Source organism: Mesoplodon mirus (genome assembly GCF_964341445.2).
Source record: "Mesoplodon mirus genome assembly, chromosome: 5".
NCBI lineage: Eukaryota > Metazoa > Chordata > Mammalia > Artiodactyla > Ziphiidae > Mesoplodon > Mesoplodon mirus.
The window spans coordinates 42,110,995-42,130,409 of NC_138980.1; the positions used below are offsets into that span (position 1 = coordinate 42,110,995).

Here is a 19,415-nt window from a genome sequence, read left to right on the forward strand (position 1 = left end):
CCTTCCCACTCAGTCAGGTGACAGAGGGCTGGGCTCTCGGTTTTTGGTTTTTTTTCTTTCTTCTTTTTTTTTTTTTTTTGCTTGTTTGCTTGTTTGAAGTTTAAATAATAATTGATTTCTGTTTACAAAAATAAAACTGGAAAAAATTAAATAATTACCATTGATCTGAAGCACCCGGCAAAGCCCAACGCCCGATTCTGAGCTTCTGGACTCAACAGAGTTGTGAGTTGGGGGCGGGTGGGGGGAGGGGGGAGGGGGAGGAGCAGGGGAGGAAGGTAAATGTTTTAAAGGGGGTTATTATTGGTGTTCTGGGGAATAGGGGCCGGGCTTGGGTGGATTCTCAAACCCTTCCCCCTCCTCCCCCCCACCCATGCTCCACTGCACAGAAGGGGGAAATTAATATTTTTTTTAAAGGAGCAAAAAGAAAGAAAGGTCAGGGATTGCAAGCAGAGAGAGGGAGCGAGTTGGTTACCACACACGCCAGGTAAACAAAAGCCAACAAAAAATTTTTTTTCAGTTTCACCCCCTGTGCATCATCTTCCAGTTTAAAATAAATAAATAAATAAATAAATAAAAGAAAAATATGCAAAATTTAAAAGTCAAAACCTACCTCCCACCCGCCCCCCCAACACACAACACGCCCTACCCCACCCCTGTGCAAAACAAAAACAAAAACAAAAACCAGGAGGGGGAAAAGCGGCAGCTGAAGAAAAAGGCTTTCGGCTTTGGCAGCGGCACAGGGGTATAAACTTCGAGCTGCCTCCCTCCGCCTCTGAGCCTGATCGCAGGCAAAGGGGGAGCTCGCAGATTCCCGGGGAAGAGGACGAGTTCGGACCGGCTGCAGATCGTCGCTGGCAGAAGCGTGCAAAAGAGGGAGGGAGCAAGGGAGGGAGGGAGGGAAGGAGAGAGAGAGAGAGAGAGAGAGAGGGAGAGAGAGAGAGAGGACGTGGATGGGATGGGGCTGTGTGTGTGTGTTGTGTGTGTGTTTGTGTGTGTATGTATGTGCGCTGGTTGGGTTTTGGATTTTTTTTTTTTTGCTTCTTTTCTCTCTCTCAAACTCCCTCTCTCTCTCCCCTTTCATGCTCAATCCCCATCCATTTGCTTGTGCCAAAGCCAGTAAAAAAGGGGGGGAGGAAGGGGGGAGGGAGAGAGAGAAGGATCCACCTATTTGGCAATGAGACATCCTCGAGCAGCCAATGGCTGCGTCCAAGGGGAGGAGGGAACCGGGCAAGCCGAGAGGGTGGGGAGAGCCCCCGGCAGTTGGAGACCAAAAACAATTTGCCCAATCGACAAGTTCACGTCTAATGAACAAGCAAAGTCCAGCAGTTATGAATTTTTCATTCCAGGCTCCCACTCGGGTCCATTTGGCAGCGGCCACCCAGCAAATCTTAAGGGGGTGAGGGGGACTAGGGCTGAGGAAGACGCAGAATTTTTTTTTTAAGCCAGAAAAATAAATAAATAAAGGCCTGACTCCGGGCGGGCTGTCGGGCGGGAGGGAGCCCCAGAAGGCCTTGGGGAAAGCAGCTGCGCCTTCTTCTCTGTGTTTTGGTTTCAGTCTCTTTCTCTAAGGCCCGCACACTCTTTTTCTGGTTCTATTTCTTTTTTTGTTTATGGGACGCACAGGGGCGAGTGGAAGTTTTCCTCCCTGGCCATACACACAAGGCTGCCTGCCGTGCTATGAATAGAAAGAGAAGAAGAAAGAGAGCTCGGAAAGTGTCGATGCCAGCAGCACTTCCAGGGCAGGGACCTGGCGCCCAGGGTGTAGCCACCCTTTCCCCCAGTCTGGCTGCTGCTCACAGGAGCACTCCCAGACGAGGGAGGCAGGCCCCCCAGCACCTCACAGCCTCCCTCTCCCCAGCCCCCAGCGAGCTCAGTGCCTCCCTCGGCGGCCCACACCCAGCCACGCACGCTCCATTAGCAGTGAAGAGGGATGCCAACGCAACGCAGCTCCGCTCGAGAAACTGCAACAGTTTATTAAAATAGCCTCCTGTCACAGCACTCCACTGACAAGCACTACACGCAGCCACAAACACAACAGCCAACCTCAGGAGGAAGTGACAAAGGCACGAAGATGGACACGACTTCCAAACACAGAGGCCTGCCTATGCACGACCACAACCACCACCACCACCACCTCCTGAACTCTTACTTCTTTGCTTTCTCCAGCTCTGCCCTCTCCACTTGATCTGTGTTTAGTGTTTCTTGGTTGGAGGAGAGGGAACACTCACCTACCTGTGCCCCGTTCAATTCAGACTAAAGGGCCCAAACCATGTGGAGGAAGTGCAACAGCATGAAATAAGAACCCTAAAGGAAAGGGAGAGAGCTAATAAAGGAAACAAGAAAGCAAAAAAAGAGCTCTATCAGGAAACGTGAGACAACCTTGGGGAAACCGAGTCACCAGGAAGAGCTCCCCAGGGGAACCCCTGCTCTGGACCTTCCACCCAGACAGGAAGGTGAACATGGGGGAGAGAAGCCAGGAGTGTGGAAGCCTCCACTGGGTCCTCTCTGGTAGGGGCTCTTGAGCAGCCATGCTTTAGGCTTTAGCAGTAAGGAGGAGACAGTTACTAAAGAAATGAAAGAGCAGAGGAGGACATGAACACACACAGGGACAGACTGATCCTACTCAGAACCCAGTCCCTACAGCTGCCCTCTCCCCAGGCGAGGCTCAGCCCTCAGCTGGCAACAGAAAGGTCACTGCTCACTCACTCTTGCCCCTTTCTTCCCCATCGGAAACCCTGTGCTCGGTGGCCTTTACGCTCAGCGGAAAGGTTCGAGGAAGAGGGCCTGGGGTGTGCCCAAACAAAACATGTGGCCCTGGGCTGGCGCTGGACCCAGACAACAGGAACAGTGCCGCCCAGCACCTGGGACCCCAGTCCAGGCCCTGACTGGCCTGACTGGCCGAGAGAAACAGTTAGAGGCGAGAGAGCAAGAGGCAGGTGTCACTGCAAGACAGGCCTCTTAGGGTGGTGTTCAATAATTAACATCACGTTAATAACCAGCTTGGGTCCAATTAGTCAAGGATATTAGCTGAGTAACATAAGGTACCAAACCCTGTCTCTCTCCACCTTGAGAGAAGCAATGCTACTTTCTAAAGATGAGACGATACAAACAAACAAAAAATAATAAAGATGAGATGGTAGAAACTACAAGTGAATTTATATTTGGCATGGGGGTGTGTGTTTTTCTGGTATTTTGATTCATACTAAATATTAGACACCAAACAGAAAACGGCCAATGTGAGCCTCCTAGAGAATTCTAACATGCTCCATCTCACAGACCACCATGCCGGGTGCTAAACATGGGTCGATTCCGAATCCGGTGGTGCAACTGGGTAGGTGGCAAGGGAGATGGTGGATGGAAGGATCCACTTGTAAGTTAGGGAAACAGGACAAGATCCATGATTCACTCCTGGATGAAGGGAGAGGTCAAAGGTCGATGCAGTGGTGGAGAGACTGCACATAAAAGTAGCCCAGGAGGACTAATGGAGTGTCTCAATGGAGCCGCAGGGACCCACTGCACCCCCTCAATTCTCCCTTAACAGGAAGAGCAACAGGCACTTCCCAGGGGAGGAACAGGGAAGGAGAACAATCATCAATTGTCCTTCACCTGCCAGTGGCCTGTAACCTTGAAGGTGGGCTGAGAGGATTCCCAGGCAGCACTCTCCCCTCACCCTGCTCCCACAGAGGCATCTGGCTCTCAGGGGGGAGGCCTTCCTGGGTGAGCAGCCAGGGTATTTCTAATGACTGGGTCTCTCTCCCTCCTGTGGGGCACACAGAGAAGAATCGCTCAGGTTCCAATAGAAACACTTGGCGAACCCGACCCCTACAGCCCCCTCCTCCTGAATGCCACTGATGGCGGCTTTCGGTCCTGGACACGCCCCTCAGAAACCCCAGACAAAAGGGGACTGTCCCCCTTTTGTTAAGAGAGTAGAGGCTCCTGTTGGAAGATTACCTGTCCCAGTCTCGGTCTTGGCTGGGAGCTCAGATACCCTGCACCCTGCACCCCGATCAGAGCCAAGGCAAAAAAAAAGAAAAAAAACCTCTGAGGATTCAAGGCTTCTCCAGGGCTGAGCCACCTGAAAATGTAAGGGCTCAGGGGATGGAGGGAGCAAGGGGACAGGCAAGCCTTGGAGGAGAAGGAGAGGGGAGGGGAGAAAGGGAAGGAGAGAAAAAACAGGGGTAAGGAAGCCAGTGATGCTGGTGACAGTAGCGAGCAAAAAAGAAAATTAAAGACAACAAAGAGGAAAAATTAAGGAAAAGCAGGGAAATTTGAGGGGAAAGGTATTTTCCCTCATTTAACAGAAAAATCCCAGAAGCCAGAGATTAGACTTTTAAAATTCACATGGGCTTGTAGTTTGTGGAGAGGAATTTTTCTGCCTTTGTGAGAGAAAGGCCTCTCTCATTACTGTCACGTATATAGAATTTGATTTTTTTTAAAACAACAACAGTTTTCACTGAAACATTTCTGAAATGCCCATGCTGGTTTCAGCCATCACTAGGAAAAATGTGCCTCCAAAAGAAAAAGAATGAGCAGGCCGTAGGAAGAAGAGGGATAGGGGAAGGGAGAAAGAGAGAAAGAAGCCCAATCCTGAGAGAGAAAGACAAGCTGGGCCCAAAACTGCAAAGAGAGAGAAGGACAGAGATGGAGGGAAAGAAGACGCAGCTGAAAAGGAAAAATGAGCAAGGAGAAAAGATAAGGACTCTAGGACAGGGGGAAAAAGAAGAAGAATGAGAAGGAGAAGCAGAAGGGAAAGAAAAGAAAAGAAAAACTAGCTAAAGTGACTGCTTCTAGCTTGAGAAAGTTAAATGTGTCATTTTCCAAAAATCCACAAAAGAAATGAGGCCTTCTGGATTATTTAAGGGAAAACAGGGAAATGTGTACAGAATCTCACTCATATACACAGTATTCAAAAATCTTCAAGGAAACAGAATAATTTTCCCAGCCTGAGACAGGTTTTGCAACTGGCCTATACCTGCCGATAGTGAAACATCTAGAAGCACAAGAAGTTATATCTTTAAAAACAGGGCCACTATTTGGAGGTCACTTTATCTTTAAAAAAAAAAATCCTATTTGTCCACATCCTGCTTGCTTTAAGGCTCAGATTTATTCTTTCAGACCCTGGACACATGCTAGTTTTATATATGTCCGTGTTAATTTTGGATAACTATACACAGTGCAAATAACTGACAAAACCTACACAGGAATTACCAGATATGTCAGGATCCATTTTACTACTGCATATCTGCAGCCTGGGTGAAAAAAGATGCAGGAAATTTTAAAAGGCCACAAATAGAGCCCTGATTAGCCTGTCCAATTCCTGGGATTTTATAATTCAGCGTTGGCCTGAACCGAAAAGAAGCCAACTTCGTATCCCTGAGATCTTCCATCTTGTCCCACAGAAGAAGGGATACAAGGAAGCAGTGGCCCGACTCCCGGACAGAAATGGAAAGAGAACCGTAGGCAGCAAAAGGAAGGGGCCGGCTGCTTATCTGAGAGGTAGGTGGGGCCTCCCCTCTCTGGGGGGGCAGGCAGGAAGGGGCTCTGCAGCCAGAGTAAAATCATCCAAGAGTCTGGAACCGCCAAGCATGGAAACCAGAATATGCACATTGCGAGGAGGCTCGGAGAATTTGGACAAAGCGGGTTTTTGGCTGACTTGGGCCTGTTTTACTCTGCCCAGGAATGGCGGACCGGACGGGGGTTTTCTAGCATCCTCAGCTTGCTGAATGGATTTGCCCTGCACCCCTTGCTGGGTCTAGGATGAGGCCTGCCTCAGAACCAGGCTGCACACTCCTATAAACCAACACCCACCCCCTTCCCTTCCTTTTCTCCTCCTGACTACAAACCGGGAGCGGTGGCCTGGGATCGGGCCAACAGGCAGCCTCATTCTGGCTCCAAACACTACCCTGCTCCAGGCACATCTCCCCTCTCCCTCCTGGCACTGAATAAAATCGCGCAGGAATAGAGGTATTGGGGAAGACGATCCATTCTCTCTAGTGCAACTGGAAATTGTTTACTTTCATCCTCTACAGAGTATGGGAAACAAAACCCTAGTCTTTAATTCACTATTTTGCTTGAAACTTTCTTGTGTCACCAAATAGAAGTAAAAGCCAGCCGGGAAGGTCAGAGCCCAGTCGTCCATTCAGGGAGCTATGTGAGGATGGGACCCTCCGAAGATCAGAATGAACCAACGCACAGGACAGATGACAGCCAAGGGCTTCAAGGGGCAAGGGCAGTGCGAAGCCTGAGCCTCACCCACCAAGTCGTCTGGAAAGTGTCACTCCATGGTGGTCAAGGGCCTGGAAGAAGGAAGAACCCCACAAGCCAACTTCACAACTTCCTCCAAAGAAAAACTGACAAAACGCATGGTAAGGGGAGACTAGCAGGTGAAGATGAGGTCTGTGCCCAGTGCGTTGAGAAAATATCTGGAGGGCAAGAGAGGAGGTCAGAGCAAACAACAAAATGTTGAAAACTCGCCCGAGGCCCCGGCTGCCAACTACTGACCCCAGAAAATGCTTGGGGATCCTCCAGGGAAATGGTCCTCTCCCCTCTCCCCACCACTCGCCCTGCACTTTGGAGACAATTCCTGTGGCCTTCCCAAGTCCTCTTCATGAGCTCCAAGAGTTCCGTCAGGATGTTTTGACACCCCCTTGCTTTGCCAGGTCTAGTCCCCCTGCCACAGAAGAGAAGGGCCAGGGCAAGAGGAGAGTTTCTCTGAGCTCCGGGTGCCCTCTGCCCGGTCTGCACTCCCCTAGACCCAGAGAGAACCTCTTTCTTGCAGTTGCTGTGGCAACAGGCAGTGCCCAGAGCCTGGGGCAGAGAGCGGGTGGCCAGGATGGGAAGAGCCCGAGGTTTTCACTGCTCAAGGGCTCAGGGGAGCTGGATGGGCCCTGTCCAAGCAAGCGGCTTCCCCCAAATGTACAGTTTTGGGAGTTGGAAGGAAGACATTTTTCAATCCCTCAAAATGTATTGTTCTCCCCAACTATTTTATTATCAGGATCATTGCCAAGGAAACCCGAGAATCCTTATTCCCCTGGTGTCTAGCCCCTTCAGAGGCTGGCACCAGGGTGCCCAGAGCTTAGGACCATGCCCACCCCTCGGCCACAATCCGTCCCTCACTGGCTCCCTTTCTTTCTTACCCTCTCTCCCCCTCTGTGTCCTCCAGCTCCAACACAAACTGTTTGCATGGGAAGTCTCCCTCTATGACCCGATTCAGCACACACAAGAGAAAACTGTGGGCGACAGACCCAACGTCCTAACGAACTTGAGTTAATTAATGCTAAGGAAGAAAAGAGGCGCCCTCGCTCTGTTGAATCACGGTTCACTAGCCCTTTCAGTTTGCTGTGGGTGGAGGAAAAAAAAAAAGAGGCTTTTTGGTTCAAATATTTTTGGGGGGCGAAGGGAAAACAAAAACACCGCAGAAGGGCCGTGGAGAGCGAAGCTGTCAGTACCTGCCCAAAGGAGCAGGGGCAAGAGCGGCCAAGCGTTCTCCCTCAAGCTTCTGGCCTGAATGGTGCTGGAAAGGCCAAGAAGGGAAAAGAAAAGGAAGGGGATTATCAACTGATTGCGGGCCTGTTCAAATAAATCGCTCCAAAAAATTATACTGTCAGACTGTAAGATACATACATACACATACACATTTTTTTTAAAGCCCAAACCCAACAATTTGATTTCGTCAGAGCCGTGAAAATGTTTTAACAGTGCAGAAAACCAAAGTATGAATGGCACGAGTACAAAAAATTTAAGTGTGCAGAAAAAAAGAAGAGGTGGTAATGGGGAGGGGGAGAACAGCTGCAATTTTGCTTTCCAGATGTTGACAGCAAAATGTAATTGGCATGTAACTTCTTCCTTACCAATTTCTATCCTTTGGTCCTGAGATGTTAAAATCCTACAGCTAAACCTAAGTCTGCAGGTGGTTTCCAGGCACTCCGCACATGTGGAGGAAGGAAGCCTCATGGGCCACAGGCCTGAGAGGTTTTTTATCAGCCCACTAATTTTTACAAGCCCTCCCACCATTCCTTAGTGGAGAGGCCTGAGCAAAGCAGGCTGGAGAACTTTCTTATTTAAATAATAATAATCATTATTATTATTTTGTAACCCTCGGCCTTTACTTTTGAGGCTGTGCCTTCCTTTTTAAAAAATAAACTTTTTAACTGAAGTGTGGCGCATAGGAAGAAAGCACACAGTTCTGTCTTCCACTCGATACATTTTCACAAAGTGAACACACCTGTGTACCTCCACCCAGATTAAGAAATAGAACATTTTCAGCACCGCTCAAGGGGCCTTGAGTTTTTCAACTAGAGTTCTCATAATTCATATGCCTTAGAAATAGCTCCTGCCCACAACAGCAGCCTCAAATTTGAGCACCTATGTATACACGCACGTTACAGAGCCAAGTGCACTACTCATGTGACCACAAAAATTCATAGTGAAAAGAAGCCCCTTGAATCCTCACTGCTGCAGACGGGTTTCTGCGCCTCTGTCTGTCTGTCCGTTTCTCTCTGTGCTTGCCCAACTCTGATCCCATCAACAGGGCAACCAACTATGCAGCGGGGTTAGTGGACAAGCAGGGCAAGTGTGGGAGACAAACTGGGCCCACAGAGCTGAAAGCTGACTGACGGGAGTAAGCAGGCAGGGACTGGGGGGCCCTGATATTAGGGGGTCGTGAGGGAAAAGTGGCTCTGCAGAGGCAGGGGTTCCTGAAGGGTGAATGAGCACGCATCAGGACAGGCTCCCTTCGTCCCTGTCCAAAAGAGCCTTGCAGGGAGAGGAAGGGAGTAGCAGTGGCAGAAGGGGGCCTAGAGAGTGAGGGGGTCCTGGGGTGGAGCTGCCACGGGAAGGGAAGGGAGGCCCAAGTCTGCTGCATCTGCCTCCCTCTTTCCCTGGCTCCAGCCCCAGCTGGCTCCCCCCTCACTTTCACTCGCACTAAATTTACTTTAAAATTTTAAAATTAAATTTTAAAAAAAGCAGGAAAGAGAAAGCACTGAAGGCAAAATACCTCCCACAATATCTTTCCAAGGGGAAAAAAAAGTTTCTGCTTATGTAAAAAAAAAAAAAAAAAGAATGCAAGGGATCGCTGAAAAGTCTAAGCACCGAATAACAAGGTAAATAAAACAGGAACCCATTTAATTAAAAACACCTGAAGCAAATAAATAACTCCTTTTGCAATGCGAAGCCACTGCACAGCCACTGGTGCCTGGGGCACAAGCCCCTACCCCCAATTTCTTGCCCTCTTTCCCCTTGCTTTTCTCACGGGAGCTGCGTCTTCCCCAAGCACCACCAAAGCCTCTTTTCCTTTCAAGCCCGTCCACCCTACACCTGGGGGAATGACCAGGACAGTGGGTCAGCCTCCCACCAGCCTGAAGCAAACCTCTGCAGCCCTGATGAAATGTTTCTTCTTCTATTCCTACATCTCCCTAGGCTGTGCCCACCACTGGCCCTGGACCCTGTTCTCCTGCCCCAAATCTAGGCCCTGTGGGTAGTGGCACCATCCTGGGGCTGGATGCCAGCCCCAGCCCAAGTAGACAGCTCTCTTCCCTACCAAGGGCACGGGGCTGCCAAGGCAGGCTCTCGAGGACCGAATTTTCTCTTCCTATTGCATATGAAGCTGGGAAGAAAGAACTGTTCAGCTTAATTTAAAATATGACAAGGGATCTGAGCTCTCTGAGGCTTCGATCTTTAGAAATACTGGATTACTTGATCCTTTTTTGCGGGGGTGGGGTGCAGGGTAGGCGGCGAGACTGTGCCTCTGAGACCCCACACCCGCCAGCCACCGGGTTTGACTCTCCCACCAGCCGGCCGCCAGGGAAACGCGCCCTCGGCTGGCACGGGGGTACCAGAGCACGGCTCCTTTCTTCCTTTCTTTCTTTTTTAAATCGCTCTAGCGAAAACCAGGCAGTGGGTCAGGGCCCAGAGGCAGGGGAGGGAAGAGGAGAGGGTTGTCTCTGAAAGAGGGGGGAAAAAAGGAAAGCGAGCCTCCAACTCCGGGAGAAGAACGGCCGCCGCGGCAAGTTTCCCGGCTTGTGCCAGTTTGGGGATTTGCGAATCAAACCGGAGCGGAGGGAAGGCGATTGAGAAATAAAGCCCGCATTAAAACTAACCAGCTTTGCCTAAAAGTGCGCTTTCCACCCTTAAATAAGACAATACCGAGGGGAGAGGAGAGACGAATTATTTCTCACTCTTTAATTATTCCAATGCTTAGCATTATTAAAAAAAAACCCACACACATTAGCCAATGATATATTCTAACCCTCAACAAAGCTGGTATTTTTCTCTGATTACAGACTTTGCGGTGGCAAACCCGGGCTCCGACGACAGAGGCAGTGCAGAAGCGCGCTCCTAAATGAGACACAATTTTATTAAAATCATAATAATTCCTCGTATTTCTATAGCGCCTTTTCACGGGCAGAGATCCCAGGTGCCCCATGCCGGTTCTACCAGGGAACCGGCGACCAAAAGCTCAGTCGCCAAGCAGGCGAGGCTGGAGCTCCACGGACAGCCGACATGTATTTTTTCCTTTCTTTTTTTTTTAAATGCCTGTTTCCATTATCCAGCCTCTGTCTCACGTTAAGAAAAAAAAAAGTACAAAAACTCCTTACAATTTTTAAAATAATTTTTTTAAAGAAGAGGGAAAAGATGACCCGAAAAATAAAGGGGGGAAAGGGGAGCTAAGTGTGGTCTGGGGAGCCTGAGGGGAGTGGATGCGACTGGGATGGGGCGCCTCCCATCTCATCGAGGGTGCCGAGCGCCCTGTCAACCGCTGCCCCGGGTCACCTCCCCAGTCGCAGCTGAAGCGGGCTGAGTCATCCGCACGTGGAAAAGGAAAAGGACCTAACACCATCAAAGCACCCTTAAGTAATTCGGGTGATGAGAAGTCGGGTTTATGACTGGCTTCCGAGGGGCAGATCGGGAGGCCCCTGAGTGCTTTCTCTGAACGCCCGGGGGCTGCTCGAGCTCCGGGGGTAGACTGGGGGGGACGCCTTCCAGACACTAGCTTCCCCCTCCAACAGGTAAGTCGGATCCACTCGGCGCACACGTTCTTTTTCCTCTTTTCCATCCTCTCCCCCGGCCTGCCCAGAAGTGCTGCAAAATGGCTGGTAGCAATGGGTGGAGAGGCCTTAGCGCCCCAGATTCAAGAAGTCAGCGCCGAGGGAAGGCGGTGTCGATCAGAGGATATCTGAGGGGGAAATTTTTTATAAAGGTTCTTAGAAGCTGCGCAACTCCCGCGGCCTGAGGGTGGAAAAGAGGGAAAGGGAAAGCGCATTTTCTAACACTTAGTCACATTTCTTCCCTGTGCTCGCTGGAGGCCAAACGCCCCCAAACCCAGCCAACCCTTGAAACAAACAAAATGCTCCCCTGGTAAATTTCCCCGCCCTTATTCACACACACAAAAAAGAGGCGACTTGGGGAGAAATGGGGAGGCTCTTCCGAGGCTAGGGGTCTGGAGGCTGAGACGCGTACGACGGATTCTCTCCGTAAGGACGCTCCAAAGTTGCCCTCAAGATTCTGGGGCCGTTAAGCTCAAAAAGTCCCTCGAGCGGCCAAAGAACAGGAATCATTAACATCGCATTCTTCCCAAAGCCCTCTCGTTCTCCCCTGTCGGGTATCAAGATGGCACAAGAAGGACACTGAGGAAACGGCGGCCCGGAACCCCACGCCGCGCGCCGGATGAAGGGACCGAACTCGCCTCGAGGCCAAAACGCCGCCATTTGAGCCCCTTCTGGCGCAGGCCTCTGGTGCTGCAAATGGCGAATGTCCCAGAACGCGAACCAGGCCGGCCCTCGAAGCCCGCACCGGGTTCCTTTTTTGCGGGGTCGCGGGGAGGGGTTGGGCCGCGCCGGGGCTAGAGGGAGCCGCGCCTGCGCAGTGCGGGGTCCGAAAGGCCGCCACGGACCCCCTCGGGGTCTAGTTGGCATCATTCTGGTGCTTCTGGCTGCGACGCAAACGGCCCAAGGCCTCGCCTGTCGCCGCTGCTCCTTCACACCCGTTCCCGGTTTCCCCTCACCTGCCCGCGGGGGCAGTGGTCCTCACTCCTCACTCAACGCCTGGAGCCGTTCGGCCTGCCGAGCGACACAACCTTGTACCACAGGCGTTTTCCACATCCGGGGCTTCAACGCACCACTTCCCGCCTTTTCGCCTCGGCGCACGCGCACGCCCGACTTTGAGCACTGGCCCTCGAACGCCCTCGGGTCCCGGCCGTCCGCACCTTGGAGGGCTATGCTGTCCCCTTCTACCCTGTGGTGTGCGTTGCAAGTGACAACGACAGTCAGCACCCAAGTTCCGCGCGTGGAAAACACCCAGCCCTCCCCTTGCCTGAGCCCAGGGGAGGCCTCCCCACGACCCCCACCCACCTATGTTGCCCCCCAAGCCAAGCGTGAGCCACTTGCAGCGGGTCGGGGAAATGTCACGCACGAAAAGAATACCCGGGAGGTGACAATGAAAGGAGTCGCAGGCGGCGGGAGCCTGGCGACGGCCATACGCTGGGGCTAACACACGGGCACCGGCTGCACGGCTCTGCCGGAATTTCCACAAACACACGCGGACTGGGGGGCTTCAGGGCGACGTGGGGGACGGTCTGGATCCTCCCCTCGCGGCGCTCTGGAGGAGGCACGGAAGTTCATCTTTCTTCGGCCGGGCGGGGGCATCCGGAGCACTTTGGTTGGGCAGTGGGGCCGTCTAGGGAGTCTTGGGACGCCCTCCCCCCACCTCCGTTCAGCGAGGCGCTTCTATTTTAAGACATCTCCCATCCCTCCAAAACCCACCCACACTCGCTCCTGAGGTCCACGGTGCTCACAGGGAACCCGCCTCCAAGCCCCGGGCGCACCTGAGGGAAAGTCCAGGAGGCCTGGTAGGGCGCGGCCTGAGCTGCCAAGCTGGACTCAGGGGGGCAAATGGAAGTTTCGCCCGAGGGGGGGGGGCATTAAATGGCCTCTTTGTGGAGAGGAATTGCAGGCCGTCACTCAGGATTAATTTAAGCAGCAACAGCAAACACACCAAAAAGCAATGTCTCGCCGCCAGCACCCACCCCCGCGATTGTGTTTCGGGGAGGGCTTGGGGATTCGGTGATGTAGCTCGGCCTTTCGTGGGAAGGGGGGTCCCTAGCCTTTAAGAACGAGGGGCGTCCACAGTGGGAAGGGGTGAGGCTGCTCCCGCTTCGCCCCATGTCCCTGCTTGGAGAAATGGGGTTTTTTGCAGGTTTGGGAAGAAGCCGAATAGGGATGGTAAAACCCAAGTATAAACGTGGAGCGGGAATGGGGGGAGGTTCTTACATATAAGAAATATATATAAAGGTACACATTTCCAATATAAATATAGCACATGCAAGGGCGCCACTGGGCAACAGTTCTGGGGCGTCTCACCTGCGCCCCAGGGACATTTGCGGAGGGGGGTGTTGTAAGAGAGATGGGGGCGATGGGAATTAGGCCTCCAATTCCCAGTCCCCTACCCCCAAAACCTGAATGCGGTTTTGCAGCCAGGTGCCCTGGGCGGCCTGGCAGGTGTGCAGCTCACGTGAAATACACGCGTGTGCAGACTGGGAAGGTGTGTGCCCGCATGGGCCTGGAGCCACGTGCGTGGGCATCAGCAGTTCCTGCAGGCTCACCTAAGCCCGGGACCCCCGTGGGGACGCAGGGCAGTACCAGCGCTCAGAACCTCGGTGAGGATGCAAGCAAGAGCGCGCGCGCGCTTGTGTGTGTGTGTGTGTGTGTGTGCGCGCGCGCGCCGCGACCCCGAGGTTGGGAAAGGGTATTATTTATGGGGGGGGTGCTCCCAGCAGTCCCATTGGGGCGTGAGGCCCGTGTATGCGTATAAGCTGGCGGTGCCTGGGATCCCGGTCGGGGGCGCCTGGCTAGGGCACGCTGGAGACCGGGGTCTCAGCCCCTGTGCAGGAGCGTGCTTACGTGCAGTGCGTGCGCCCGGCCGAGTGTCCGCTGGGGCGTTGGACCTGGGAGTGCGCCCGCCCGGGTGCCCCGTCGGGGCCGATGCGCAAGGGTAGCCACGTGCGCCGGGGCCGCCGTCGCCGCCACGCCGAGCCAGGATTTGGCCCCTGAGCGGGCCAGGGGGCAGGGCCCGCCGCCGCCCGGCGGGTCTCAGCGGGATGTCGTTGGAGCGGTGTTGGTTTTGGCCGTGGCAGCGCTAATGGGGGAAGCCCCGGGGAGCGGGGCGGGGGTGGGGTGGGGGTGGTGGAACAAAGAAGGGGAAAGCGAGCTGCAGAGGAGGAGGAAGCGCCCTGGAATGCGGAGGGCCCTGGGGAGTAGGGGTACAGGGCAGCCCGAGTCTCCGGGGCATGGTTTGGGCCGAGGGACTTGCCACTCCCACCCCCAACTGTGGATGGAGACAGAGGTTTTGAAGACCCAGGACTTCTCTGCCTTCCAGAACCCTGGCCCCAGCCAACTACACACGGAATCCAGCAGAACCGCAGGCTGCAGCCACCGCGGTCCACAAGGAGCAAAGTAACATTTGGGCTGGAGGGCATGGCTCACATTTCCTCAGGTGAAGGCAGACAGTTTGAGCCCTCTTACGCAAGGGGCCAGGAGGCCCCTTCCCGTTTCTTGGCTGGGCTGCTTAGAACCTCAGTTTTTCCCATCTGGGGAATGGGAAGGGAACTCCCATGGGGGGGCCAGAAGGGGGAGTCTCAGTTGGATAGGAGTGGGTGGAAAAGCAGTGAGATCTGTTTAAATGTTGCTTGCCCCTGGGGGCCTGGCTGAGTAATTCCTGCCACCCCACTTCTAGCCTCATGACCTTGGCACTTGACCTTCTGGCCTGTTTCCTCATCTGTAAAACAGGTTACTCATACCTGCCTTATGCTGAGAGGGTTACAGGAGGTCACGTGCACCCACCCACCCACTGCCCAGGCATAATTGCTCTGGAGTTGGTAGCTGTTATTTTTATTGTGAGGAGTCTATGGCTGTGACAAGCTGTGACGCTTGGTGTGATCGCGTGAGGCTGGCTGTGTGTGTGACTGTGCCGCTGTGTGTGTGTGCGTGTGTGTGACAGGTTGTGTGTGAGACTGTGCGTGGACGACAGATTGTGCCGGTGTGCGGCGGTGCCTGTGACAGGCTGTCACTGCGCGACAGACTGCGGGTGGCGGGGTGTTGCGGGTACCGACTGTGAGTGGAGATGAAGCGGTGTGTGGGGCTGGGACCAGGGGACCCCCATAAACCTATCTCAGTGAGGGTCTGGCTGACAGTGAGATGGGGAGGCTCTCAGGGCCTGGGGGCAGGTCAGTCCGGTGTCCTGTCCAGTCTTGGGCTTTCTATTGTCCAGCGGGATCCCATCTGGTTACAAACCTCAGGAGCGGATGGTTCAGAGGGACCCTAGGATGGATCTTCCCCCTCCCACATTGTGTCAGCTCAGATGCCCACCCCCCAGCTTCTTGCCTGAGTTTGGGGAACTCCAGGAGCCTCATCAGGGATCTCAGGGCATGGAGGACCCCAGGCCTGTCTGGCTTCGGTGAGGGACACACACCCCAAGCCTGTTTCCCACGATTTCCCTGAGCTCCAGGCCTGGGCAGGGCTGGTGGAGACCCAGAGAAGGAGGGATTTAGGGAAAGATCAAGAAAAGCCAGCAGAGAAATGAAGGGAGCGGGGAGAAAAACAGAGACTTCCCTGGGAACTGGCAAACCTAGAGTTGCTTGAGGTCGGGGTCTTCAGTCAGGGTGGACACCCATCAGGTTTGCAGAAATGCCAGCTGACACCTATGCGCACTGCTTGTACCCCAGCCCTCATGCTCAGACCCCGCTGTTAGGGACTCACTCCTCCCCTCAATGATTCCAGCCCAGGCACTCTTCTCATCAGCGTGGGATTCTGCTTCTTACACCCTCTGGGCCCAGCGCCTCCTTCTACAGTTGGAGAAACTGAGGCTGAGAAAGGGGAGAGGACCCATCTGAGCACCCACTCATGCCCACGAGACCTGAGAATGCAGGACTCCAGGCTTCGTGGCCATGCACTTTCCCAGTGTGGAAAAGCCTCACCAGCTGGAAAAACCCCAGGGCCTGTGGGCTGGGGGCAGCACACTCCAAACCCTTCCCTCCCCTCCCTGGGTGTGTCAGTATGTGTGCGTTGCGTGTGTTATCAGTGAGTGCTATGGTCCTTGCCTGTCATGTGTCTGGTGTCGCAAGCTACAGCATGATGTGTGTGTCCCTCTGCCGGTGCGGGCCTCTGTGTGTCTATGTGTCCGTTCAGGGCCAGCCCCTGCCAGAGAGAGGGGAGAAGCGTCGAAGCACCCCCCCAACCCCACCCCCCCCCCCGAAAGTGTGTCTTTGATACTTGCAGCCTCGGCAGCGAAAAACAAGTTTCCACAGGGCCGCCTTGGGCTGAGGCCAGGCCGTCCTCAAATAACATTTGAAGTTACTTAGCAAACTTTGTTTAGTGCCGAGAGAGGCGGGCAGCGAGCTGGGGTGGGGGGGCAGTAAACCGGTTCCTCCGAAGTCCCTTGTCCCTCTGGGGGGCACAAGTGCCCAACGTGGGGCTTGATTCCCCCACCCCTGGCTCTGGACGGGGGGAACAGAAAACCTGAAGTCCTGGGGACGGGGGTGACTTGGGGAAGGAAGGGTTGGAGCACCCTACAAATGAAGCCTTGCTTTTTTCCCAGTCCAGACCCCCGGCTTGGACTGAAATGCCCACCTGGTCTCCCAGTGGCCCAGAGGCTGACACGAGGCCCCGGGGCCGGTCAGAAATGGGAGAGTCTGCACTTCTCCGCCACCCCCTTTCTGCAGCCCAGCTCTGCCAACCTCGAGGCTGGTTGCACGAGCTGGCTCGAAGCATGTTTCCCCCTCCAGACACACACTCACACAAGCACCCAGAAAGCCCCCCTCATGCCCATATGCTCGGCCCCCCAAACTCTCTCTTCCAGGGTCCCAGCCCCAGGCAGCAGAGGCCAGAGAGCCAGCAATGGCGGGTTTGGAAGTGAGGTTGGCGCCTATGGGAGGGGGAGGGGGAGGAGATGCCAAAAATGGTGAGCCATTACAGGCAAGCAGGCGAGAGAGGGAGGAAGCGAGCAGGGAAGATGGAAGCCAGGCGGGCATCCTCGCCGAGCTCCAGGATGCAAAGGGGCAGCAGGAAAAGCAGCCCGGGCCCTTCCAAGGAGTAGGCATGGGGGACAAGCCCCAGGTGGCACGGGGCGGGCAGGGGGCCGGGAGGTGCCCAGCGTTCCCCCACCCCCACCCCAAGCTTCAAGATGGAGACTGGCAGCAGCAGCCGCTCGGCTCTGCCCAGGCATGGGGTGGGGGTGGGGGGCAGGCAGGGTGCCAAACCAAATGCCACCAGGCTGGGCACGATGGTTGCCAGCCAGCAGTGCCTACCCCACTAGACCCAGCCCAGAGCCCTCACACCTGGAGTTCTGGGGGTGGAGGGAGATGAGGACCTAGTTGGGAATTGGGGGTCCGGCAGACAAAGCCAGGTCCCCTCAAGCCCTGGGCAGGTCCCCAAGACCCTACAAAGATGGCACGGCCTGGCACTGCCAGGGTGACAGGCTGGGGTAAAAATAAACTGGACCCGCCCCAAGGGAGCTAAATTGAGGGGCCCAGGTGGAAGTGCCACTCCGGGCCACCAGCTGCCCCAGCCCCACCCCCCAGCTTAGAGCGGCACAGTTGAGAGTGCCCGGTGCCCATTGACGCCCAGTTTCTGTAGAGAAGAGGCGCCGGCCATCTTGTCCCCGGGTCTTAGGTGGACAGCATACGGTGTATCCACAAGTACGGATAATGGATGACCTCAGACTGCAGCAACAACAGGCTGTGCATTCCGGGCAGACCGTGGGGGCAACCATGCTAAGTCACGTACCCCTGACCTCTGCACCGCCCCCTTGGAGAGGGCAAAGGGCCTGGGAGGCCGCACTTGAGCTGTGGCAGAGCAACAGAGTTGAAAGTCAACACCGAGCCACGAGGCCTCCCAGACCACCTCTGCTAAAACCACAGCTGCCCAGCACTTCCGAGGATCCTACTGTTCTCTTTTCCCCATAACACCTATCGCTGTCTCAAGTGCTGGACCCTCCCTTGTTTATCGGGTTCACGGTCTACCCTCCCACCAGGGCTGGCACCTCCACTGATTTTGCTCCTTGCCGAGCCCCCAGGGCCTAGAACAGGGCCTGGCACCCAGGAGGTGCTTAACAAATATTTGTAGAAGGAATGCACAGGCCCCTGGCTGCACCCCCAGCACGAGGGCTTCGGCTAGGTGCCCAGCAATGTGTGGGAGAGGGTGTTGGGCCCTGCCAGGAAGGTGAGGGCAAGCCTGGCCAGTGGGTGTGCAGAGGGGATGAGATAACCATCCACTCTCATTCTGAGCCCTGGACAGAAAAAGATCTGAAGGTCAGAGCAGTAAGGACGGTTCAAGGGCCAACAGCAGGGACATACTTCAAATGGGGGTATGGAGGCCTAGAGGCCCACTCCGAAATTTGGTAAAGGCCAGAGAATAAGCTGCATTTTTGTCCCAACCGTAGGATTTAGGATGGTGGCGATCAGAGAAGAGGCTCAGGCTCCACCACTTTCTAGCCCTTGGCCTTGTCCCAGGGTGCTTCTTCTCTGAGTCTCAGTTTTTCATCTATAAAATCAATCCCTTACTTCACATCAAGCACTGTTTTAAAGGACTCTGGATAAGCCAACTCCTTTCTGATCCTTACAACAATCCTGTGAGAGGAAACTGAGGCCCAGAGAAGTTGAGCGACTTGCCCAGGTCACACAGCTAGTGAGTAGCAGAGCCAGGATTCAAACCCAGGAAGTTGGCTCAGAGGCCCCATTCCCCTAATAACGTCCAAATGTCCCAAATGCCAACAGTGCCAAAGTGGAGAAACCCTGCCCTAATATACTGTCAGACACACACATGGGCACAGCTAACCCTTGCCACACCCGCCTCATGTGGAAGGATTCAGGGAGACAAGCTAGGAAGGCACTTAGCACAGGCTGAGACACAGCGAGCACACAACACACTTTAGACATTGCTGTGATGTTTCGGACAAACACTCATCCACTTATCATCCTACAAAACGCTTTCTTCCTGTATGATCCCACCAGTCGTATTTCTCCAGAGTCAGAAATGAGGAGTCAACGGCCAGAGGATTAATGAGACAGCCACACGGAGGACAAGAGTCTCAGAGGTCAGCCTCGCCTCCATCCTGGACTGTCTCGATGTCTACCAGAAGCAAGACTGTGAGACGGGGGCCCCTAGCCGCTGGGCCCAGAAGGCCAGGGTGTCCTGGGCATGGGTGGGCATGTGGCCTCCCAGGAGTATCCCCCAGGCCTCTACAAACCAGCACAGGGACTCAGAGCTCCCAGTTCCCTCAGGAGAAGCTGGGGTGGTTGGATCTGCTGCTCAAAGACAGCCAGCAGGGCCAGCAAGTAGAGGGGAGGTACAAGGAGGGCAGGTCTCGCCTCTCAGGTGCCATTTCCAAGCAGGGCCAGGTGTGGCCTAGGTGTGAATGGGTGTGTG

General features: G+C 54.3%; 1 protein-coding gene across 5 annotated transcripts in view; it reads right to left on the bottom strand.

Moving 5' to 3' along the window:
- NFIX (nuclear factor I X) overlaps nt 1–19,415 on the bottom strand; it is a 98,050-nt gene that overhangs the window by 71,086 nt on the left and 7,549 nt on the right. The window contains exon 1 of one of the 5 annotated variants that reach the window (XM_082621838.1): nt 159–182. The exons of the other annotated variants lie outside the window; for them this stretch is intronic. Coding sequence (XP_082477964.1) covers nt 159–161 — 3 coding nt within the window. The 5' untranslated portion in view covers nt 162–182. Of the gene's footprint in view, nt 1–158; nt 183–19,415 lie in introns of those variants that run through there. 5 annotated transcript variants of the gene reach the window in all.